The sequence below is a fragment of the Chenopodium quinoa genome, unplaced genomic scaffold, assembly GCF_001683475.1.
Source record: "Chenopodium quinoa cultivar QQ74 unplaced genomic scaffold, ASM168347v1, whole genome shotgun sequence".
Taxonomy (NCBI): domain Eukaryota; kingdom Viridiplantae; phylum Streptophyta; class Magnoliopsida; order Caryophyllales; family Amaranthaceae; genus Chenopodium; species Chenopodium quinoa.
The window spans coordinates 3614807-3624804 of record NW_018742914.1 but is presented as its reverse complement, the minus strand read 5'-3'; the positions used below and the strand labels follow the sequence as shown (position 1 = coordinate 3624804).

The 9998-nt window shown below is 31.7% G+C and overlaps 1 protein-coding gene across 6 annotated transcripts; it reads right to left on the bottom strand.

Annotated features, from left to right (window-relative positions):
- Positions 1-3327: 3327 nt before the first annotated feature.
- Positions 3328-7693, bottom strand: LOC110727898. Of its 6 annotated transcripts, none has more exons than XR_002512597.1 (4): positions 7290-7693; positions 5755-6588; positions 4584-4954; positions 3328-4151 (listed from the first exon to the last, which is right to left on the bottom strand). XR_002512597.1 is itself a non-coding variant. In XM_021907485.1 (4 exons), the coding sequence occupies exons 3-4, from the start codon at positions 4948-4950 to the stop codon at positions 3999-4001; spliced, it is 501 nt and encodes a 166-aa protein (XP_021763177.1). In that variant the 5' UTR covers positions 4951-4954; positions 5755-6588; positions 7290-7620; the 3' UTR covers positions 3328-3998. The 6 variants fall into 6 exon arrangements, 5 of the variants coding, with proteins under 5 accessions (XP_021763177.1, XP_021763178.1, XP_021763179.1 ...); XM_021907485.1 differs by having other exon boundaries at positions 4603-4954; positions 7290-7620; XM_021907486.1 differs by having other exon boundaries at positions 4603-4951; positions 7290-7620.
- Between the last annotated feature and the right edge of the window lie 2305 nt (positions 7694-9998).

The window sequence follows — 9998 nt, the reverse complement described above, 5'->3', positions numbered from 1 at the left end:
AGTATAAACTTTCTTCAACAAATCATTGTAAGTCATACAAGGTTTCAATTCTAGCGGTTCCATTTTTCCTCCTCTATACTCGACATCGGGTCCGACACACAAAATTTCACCCCCCCAACGGCATAACAAAACAATCAATTGTGAATCCATGTTCTACATAACATCAGACCACATATTAGGTGACACATATGCACAACTAAAACCACAATGATTCCAATAAATCCCCAAGCAAAGCGTACATACAACGCAGTGTTCAACAACATACTAACTTACCTACTTAATCTAACAATGTAAGATACATTTAAATGTACTTAACTCAACAATGTAGTTCGTAATTCCCTAAATGCTTCATATATGTAGTTCAACAACTAAATGCTTCATATAAATTATACGAAATTATACAACATACATATAACTATACTTAATTTCAATAATTAAACAACAATGTATTATGTAGTTATACATATTTCGCATACTTGAACAACACTATAGTACATACATTGTAAATTACAAACATAAATTCCCAAAAAACATCATACACAAGTAAAATAGTTAAATTCAAGACATACCTCAATTTCGATGAAAGTAGGGCGTAACAGTGTTGAACAAAGAAGGAGGATTAATTTTTATTGACTATGATCCAAAACTAAGCTACGGAATGTGATGAAATTACTTCAAATATGGAGAATTGGAAGTTGGTATGCGCGGGGTTAGGGTTTGCAATTTGGGGGTTTGGTTGAATAATGAAGAACAGCGATATATGCTGTTAGAAATACCCGACTCTAAAACGCCAACGACGTTAGCGCTTTTGTGTTAAAAGTAAAACGCCAACGGCGTTAGCGTTTTTGTGTAAATGTTTTTTTTTTAAAAATTTGCCCAGCAGTAAAACGCCACCCTTGATGGCGTTTTACCTTTGACTAAAAATTAAAAAAAAAAATTGCCCAGGGTAAAACGCCACCTTGGTTGGCGTTTTACCCTGAAAGCTTAGTTTGGTAAATAGTTTTGCCACGCGTCTTGTTTGGGAAATTGTTTTCCAAAAACGCTCAGTTTGGCAATTTTTCCATATGTATGTATAATTAATTGTGTATAATTGTGTATGTTCGTTACGCGTAACTTTAGATGAATAGTATGATTTCAGCATATTTTTAGGATCATGTTTTTTTTTTCTTTTCATCTATCTTCGCTGATTAATGATGGTGCTCTGACATTGATTTGGCACTTTCAATCCATTCTGATGCTTGGTACTACTTTTTTTTTTTTGTTCTTTATCTTATTTTTTTGTTTTAATGATTTGTTTACTCAGTTTAGTTTGTGTATTCTTTCGTCAATTTTGATAAACAATTGTCAATAGTGAAAAAATCTTATCTTTTTTTATCCCCCGCGGTTAATCTTTTATCCAATAAATTTCAATTTGGACCAATTGCATCTATATTTATCTGACGCTGATTGGGACAAATGAATTTCATACGCATCACATTTTGCATTTCACTATTCAAACACTATTTGACACTATTCAAATAGTATTTTCCGTTATGTTAATTTGCGTTGCCGACGTGAATTTGGTCTTCTGTTTTATTTGTTTTTCTGTTGTTTTATATATATATATATATTTACAACTATGATAAGTATAAATTTGTGTTTTAGTAGAGTGAAGCAAGATAAGAGTTTATTTTTTTTAAAATGTCATTCGTTTAAGGGAATATATTTTACTCTTGACTACCTTAAATTTATGTTGTATGACTTAATATTATATGATTTTACATGGTGTATTTTCACTTTGACCATGTCAATCTTATGATTTAATATATGATTTACCTTATTACTTTATACTTTTAGTAAGGGTTATTATTTGAAATCCTCGTATTTATAAGGTTTTGTTGTATGCTTAGATGTTCTTGGGTAAATTTATATGTACTATCTAATAAGGGCAGGGGTTATTTTTTGTTACTTTTTTATATAAACTCTGAAATATTATGTCCAACCCTACTAGTATTGTAACCTAATGTCTTTGTGTAACATTCAGAGCTGATATTTATTTTATAAGTGTTGTTTTAGTACCTTGGTGAGTATAATAGTCACTAAATAAATTTAGGCATTCTGTTATCGTATACCATGTGAGTATTATTTTTGAGTTGTGACATGACTTGGTCATATGTTTTCTTTTTTGTAATACCATGGCATTTTAGATTTTTTTTTTATTTTGTGAATAATAGAGTTGATTTTATTACGGTTTTCTTTATTTTATCAGTTTAAATGTTGCAAAACAGATTAAGTAAGTTTGTTACATATAAAACGAAAGAATTTAATATCAAGATTCTCATTATTACCAAAATCTTGATATTTACCAAAATAATCCTTGAATTTTAATTTATTTACCTTTTTTTATCTACAAATTAACCCCTTTATTTTCCTATAAATACCCCCTAATTCTCAAATTTCAAACACACCAAAATTTCCTACAAATTCTCTCTAAAAAAAATTATCCTCTAATCTTTACTTTAGTTATTAGCTTATAAAAATAATCTTATAATCAATATAAGTTGTTATTTTTATTTAAGTATTGTTATTATCTTTAATTCCTATAAAAAAAATACAAAAGTATTTCAAGTTCAAGCATTATTTTTCTTTATTATACTTGTTAAAAAAATATTAGTTTAATTGCTTAAGTATTCTTAGTCTATATTAAAACCCCCAAAAAAAGTTTGTTTCTCAAGATTTAGCTTTATTTTTCAAGTTTATTTTCTCTAATCAAAAATTAAAAAAAGCTCTTCGGCTTTTTTTTTGCATTAATTTCTTTTAATATCTCAAAACTCTAAAAAAATGACTTAGTCTCTTTTATTGCACTTTAATTAAGGAGTGATCATCTTTTCATCCTTGATAAGTAAGAAGAGTTATTCAAAAATTGCTACACCTAGCTCAAGGTATTATCTTTATTCCTTTCTTAATTTCCTTAATTATTATAAGGGACCGTTTGGTTCGCAGAGGGGAATCGGAATAGAATGAAGAAAGGGAATGAAGGAGAAAGGAATGGATTCCCTTGATTTTTTCTAGTTGTTTGGTTGTGTCCAGGAAACGGAATGAGCTGCTCATTAATTGCCTTTGTGACTGTTTGGTTCAAGCGAGGGAATCAAATTTTGAGTTTTTAAATTCTTTAAAAAATTTGCTCAAAAATAAAACCTGTTTCTTCATGAAACTTGAACCTGTTTTTTTTTTTTTTAAAAAAAAAAAAAAAAAACCATCAACCTGTATCGTCATCTTTTCCTGTAAAAAAAATTAAAAAAAAAACATATAAAATATCTCCAAATAACATCTTTCTAGTTCCATAAATTACAAATCCAAATAATCACCTCTTGGTGAAAATAATACCAATGCAAAGTACTTGTTCCTGGATAAAAGTTCATACCAAAAGTGTTCTAATAGGATTAACATTCAACCCAAGTCTTTGCTAATAGTTCTATCTAGATAAAGTTCATGCCAAAAGTAGTAGCTTGTGAATAACACCTAATTCAAAACCATACATGAAAGCACCACACTAGATTTAAGCATTACCATTTCCACTTCCTCCTAGAAGACTCTTAACATAAGCACTTTTCAAAGCGTCAGGACACTTTGAAAATACCATGAGCTTGTTTGGTTGTGCGGTTAGAATGTTAGTCACTTCAAAAACTTGGGCTTCCGTGACACCTTCTAAATTGAAAGAGACTAGTTCCTCTAGCACTTGCTCACTCTTTTCAACTAATTTTTGCTCTTTTCATCTGCACGTTGTTCACGATCATCAGTGCGTGCCATCACATTTGCCATAGTGGAAAGATGAACATTCATGTCTTTCATGAATGCTTGTAAGCTAGCCAAATCATTACTTCCACCACCACCTTTTCCTTTCTTATTTCTTTTGGAGCTTTTTTCAGTCTTCATTTTTTTTTTTGAAGGAGGAGAAGTAACGATTTGAGTGCCATTACCACTAGCAGCAACTCCCTCATCATCACTTGAATCGAGTGTCACCTGTGGGGGGCAACAGTTTGCAAATTGTTGATTGCTTCAACAAAATCTTCAGCTGGTTTTCCAGTTGCATAATCCTTGCCATAAACATTCATGAGTTCATGGAAGTGGGGAAATGAAACTCCATACAAGTTTTTGCAGCTCGGATGGTTCTGGAAAAACACAAAAATTCCCAAAATGCTCAAATATAGAAACTCATGAAATCTGATTTTTACTTATAAACTGATGCAATCTGATTTTTACTTATAAACCGATGCAATCTGATTTTTACTTCTATATTATGTGTGGCAGTTGAAAGATTTAATAGTGCCAGAGCTTAAATATTACCTCTCAGCCCACAAACTTCCTGTTCATATACACTAAAAATAACAGCAAAATCTGAACTAATTTAGTTGTATATTCACTAAAAAGATAGTAAAGGCAGCATCATCTCTTGTATGGCAGAATCTGATTTTTACTAAATAACTTATGCACTCCAAGACACACAGTCCTTTAATTCTTTATCAATAAATAGAAAAAATGCTAAGCATCCACAACCATAGGAATATATATAAAAATAGCAAGTATTTAAAATAGCAAATGACCTTAAAAAAGTTATCATACTTTGCAAAACTCATCATAAACAGCCCGGTCCACAGAAACCATTTTTTTGGAATCATCCCAAACGAATCCACTTGTATTTAACATAGTAGAAATAGCCCTAAACTTTGCTCCAAGTGTCTTCAGTCGAGAATCGATGTATGGCATAGCCTTTAACCCACAACCAAGAAGAGCCTTACCTATGATCTCCTCTAAGCGAACCATGTAGCCACTTCTAAACCCATTTTCACACTTCCAATGAGGATCAACAACTAGCTCTGACAATGCTTCTACAAGAACTTTATCTTCTAGAGCGGTCCAAAATCGTTTGTTTTTTCCCTTTCCACCTCCACTTGCACTACTTTCATCCATCCTACTAAAACATTTGAACCATATTATCATGTCAAAATAACATTGCACATATATAAAAATGAAATTAACAAACAAAATATTCAATTGAAGTACATAAAGGAAATTATTATAAGTCCAACACAACATTCATGACTTAATACAACAATAAAAAAAAACACGAAATTGAAATAAAGATACAAGTCTCAAGTTCAAATAAAAAATACAATGTTGTTTAATAAACAAGAATAATATCACAAAGTAAGTCTGCGTTGTCTAGCCCTCCAATCATTGAACATATTTTGGGCCATTGTATTTCCAAAATTAGTCCATGGATCGGTTACAGCAATGGAGGTTATGTACTCCACATCATCTTCATCACTAGCATCACCATCATCACCATCATCATCACTATCACTTTCCTCAAACAAGTCATCATCATTAAATTCTTCAAGCATGTATATTTTTACTAAGTTATGTAATAAGGCACAAGCAAGCACAATTCGACCATGTGTTTGTAAACTAAACCAAGAAGGACTTTTAAGAATTCCCCATCTTCCCTTGAGTAACCCAAAGCATCTCTTAATCACATTTCTAGCTTTTGCATGCCTTAAGTTGAAATATTCTTCCATGGTTTGAGGTTGACGGGGGCCATTATTCCATTCTCTAAGATGATAAAGATGCCCTCTATATGGTGAAAGGAATCCTTCTTCATTAGTATATCCTCCGTCACATAGATAATAACAACCTTGAAAAGTTTTTTTTTTAAAAAAAATACTCTCTTACTAAGTCAATTTCAAATAAAGTCTACTATGTCAATCAAATTACCTTTTGGAACTTTCAACCCATTAGGCCTAGAAATAGCATCTCAAAGAATCCGACCATCATGTGACGATCCCTCCTAACCAGGTAAGACATATATAAATTCCATTTCGTATGAGCATACTCCTAGTACATTCATAGCAAGGGTACCTTTTCTAGTGCGTTATTTGGATCGATCTTCACAAGGAACATTAACTAGAATCATTGTACCATCAAGGGCACCTAATGAGTTCTACAAAACAAACAATATCACTTTAAATTATGTAATAGTCTCTCTATTTTATCTCAAATTAAAGTGTTGGTTTTTTAATTTACCTTGAAATATTTCCACCTTTCATCGTCGCAATCCTCTTGTATTGGAGTTGGTTTCTTAAGAAGAATAGTATGTAACTTTAAGATTGCTAACAAACAAGCATGAAATTGTATACTAATAGTTTCACCACTTCTATAAAAATGTGCACCAATCATTCTATTTTTCTTATGGTGAGCTAATGTGTATAAGAAGCCCGCAACCATCTCTTCCAAACATGTGTTTCTTGTTTCATTTAATCCACCAATATCTCTAACCATTTCTAAAAGTACACCAAATGTGTATCGATTTATACGAAGATAGTTCCTACACAAAGTGTCACTTTCTCTAATCATTCTATTCAAGTTGTGCAATCTCCTTCTCCTTCTAGTTTTTTTATCTAGCTTAAGATAATGAGAATTGTATATAGTTTTTCTCATTGAGTAACACATCAAATGTAGCAATACAACACAATTAATCATAGTAATTATGAACCGAATAAAGTCCCGATTTCTCTTCCTTTTCAAAGAAGTACCAATACGAGCCATTTTCTGTAGAAAAGAACATCAACAACAACATATCATTGACTAGTTTACATATCATTTATACTCAAGATATATTCAATTCTCAAGCTAAACAAATATATACATATACAACAAATTCTAGATATTATTGGGAATTACAAAGGCTTCATCGTGATATACAAGGAGAATAGGAGAATGAAGGTTTATTTACGAAACCATTTATATCCCCATAACAAACTTATTTATAAACAGCTTTGGAAAAACAACAATTACGAGAACATAACAACTAATTAGGCTTGCAAGCAACAACACATTTGTGGAGATTGTACTAATTAAGCTGCTACAGGCTCATTCACTATGGAAGCCTCCACCTTTGGCAAGTCACAGGCACCAAAATTATCATCCAACAAACAACATTAAATTACAACCAATCATTCAAGGAGAAAAAACAAATAAAAAATTCAACAAATATACACTGTTTTGTAATTTCCAAAAAAAAAAAGAAAAATAAAAAAATAAAAATAAAAAAGTCAGTAAACCCTTCAAAACGCAGCACCAACAACAAAATCCCCAACAATCACTATGAAAGTTGTTGATAACGTGAAGCATCTCTGAATTATTAGTAATAAAGTATACATTACCCAACAATTCATGAATAAAAAAAAGAAGACATGATTAAGGTAGATCTAGAACGAAAACATGAATATTACGGTCACCGGAGATCATACCTTGTCGGAATTGCTCAGATGTGGTCACCAGTGAACAATCTCAAGTGGTCGTCGTGGTGACCGGAGCTCCAGTGAAAGGTGACGGCCGCTGGGAATTTTAGGATAAGAGAGGAGAGAGAGTGTGATGGGTAATGAAGAGGGGAATGGGAATGCAAAAGTCTTGGGGGGTGGGGAATGAGTGTGAAAGATATTTGGGTAAACACAAAATAAAAAAGGGTAAAGGGAATGATACATGATAACAAACAAACAATAACAAAGGGAATGGGGCCTGTCCATTCCCTTTCCCTTTGATGATACCCCCCAACCAAACGACCCCTTATTATTATGCTAACCAATGTGTTTGTTTTCACGTGATGTTACCAATAGGGGTAATGACGATATTAGGTGCTAAATTAGCCCTAAATCTTTCATTACCCTAAATTAGAAAGCCAAGCCTATTGGTGAGGTGATAGGTTACAAAGAGGGGGCTTAATTGCATTTTGCATTGCATATCTTTCTAATGCACTTTAAATATGAAAGGATAATACATTCATGTGTCCGCCTAATGTATATTTTAAAGAATGATTTTATTTCTTAAAGTGAGCTTAAAGGCGTAAGGAATTAAGAGTTTAAGCAAAGGTTGTTCAAGAGTAAAGAATTACTTACCATGACCCAAAGATGGCCTGTGAAACAACCTTTACGACCAGAATCAGTTCCATTTCTTTAGTTCAAGTGATAGAACTTTTCAATAGCTTTCCAACTGTATCTCACAATATTTTTTCGATTTTTCTATGATTTCTAATGATTTTTTTAGTTCAAGCTATCAAAGAGATGAAATAGGCACGTTTTTCTCTTAATTGCTTTTTTAAAATTTTATTAATTATTTATTTATTAAGGAACTAATGGTGGTATGAAACCTATATTATATACTTCTTAACTTATGGAGTTTTAATTAAGATGTCTTAATTTTATTCTAGAGATGATTTTAAAAATAAGAGTTTTAACAAGCTTTAATTCTAAGTGTTATTTTAAGAAACTTTAATCTTATTTTAAAGATGGCTTCAAAAATAAGATTCTTTAATTCTAAATGTCGTTGTTTTAAAAATCTTTAATCTTATTTTAAGATGACTTTCAAAATAAATGATGTCTTAAGGACTTTAATTTTATTTTAAGATGACTTCATAAATAAAAGTTTTAACAAGCATTAATTTCTTTTATAATTTTGTGAACCTTTTTATTTCAAACCCTTTTGTGACACAAGAATGAATCACAACTTTTTTTTATGTCTAATAATTAATGATAGTTAATATAAGGTTATGGCCTCATTTCCAAATATGAGGTTAAGATTGATTATTTAGTTGTATAAGATTGTAACAATTATCCATCTCCATAAAAATAAGCTTATATCCCATTATAATTATCCGATGGATTAATTGACAATCGAATATGATTAAATAGTTTATTGTTCCCTTTTAATTATTTGGAAGTAAGGCCTTGACAAGTGTCGTGTTTTATTTGGTCAATTCCATTAAGCCTAAACACATAACCCTTAAAACCTTACAAAAATTACCCTTGAGTGATTTTAAACCCAAAGTGAGATTATATAGTGAACCCTTATAGTTTCACTCCAAAAAATACCTTGACCCACTTAAAAGTCGTCAATCAGGACGCATTTGTTGAATTGTCTTGTCCAAAAGACATTTTTGGTAATCACTAATCGGGTGATTTTCCTCAACCAAGGTGGTTCATTTTAATTTTATGAGTGAATCCGTCAAAGATCACCAAAATCCCACTTACAAAAATGACGTTTATGTCAACTACCCAAATTAAAAACCCAATGGAATTGGTTATTTAAAACATGGAATCTATCTGAACTACGAAGGTTTTGATCCGTGAGTGAATTCAAAATCTCACTATGATCGGTACGTAGTGCAACTTTGGTGCTCAAACCTACCTTATATAACTTTTTTTATGTGGTTTATATGTCTTAAAACTTGATTTTTAACAACGCAATAGTAAGAGCTCGTTCCTTAGAACGGAAAGGAAGACGAGTTCCAGACGTTCGATTCTCTTAACCTAAACCCCGAACCCTATGCCTTTTTTTTATTATGGAGTTAGTAGTTGATTTTTTATTTAGTTTTATTTTTTAAAACTGACTGTTTTAAAATCCGTCCTTATTCGGATAACAATAAGGTGGCGACTCTAAGTTTTTAATTATAAGTCTTATCAGACACTTAAGTGGAACCTTTATAGACTAATCTTTGTCCACTTAAAACCAGGTACCACACTAGCATGATTCGATCTTCACTCATGCCCATCATGAATATGCTTCATCATCTGAAAAGTTTCTATCTACTTGTTTCCACTAGCTACTCTCTATTAAAAATGGGTCATCATAGGGCCAAGGTAAAGACACACACAATCAGCAAAGTTGAGTACATAAGCGTAATTAAACACACTAACATGAATGCTTTCATTTATCAACACACAACTTACCTCGTTGCACCTATTTACAAGCATACAACATACAATATGACTTCTCAATTAAGCAATTAAATGATTCATTTAGCATTGATTACGCATCGAACAGGTTTCTCCCCTAACCTGCCCCAATAAAGGGGTACTAATACGGGAGCTAACCGTGCCAGTATAAAAGAACCACTCGTGAGTGACGGAATTTCTGCGCGTATTAATAAAAGGAAAAAACATCGTCCTGTATTCCTAGTAGAA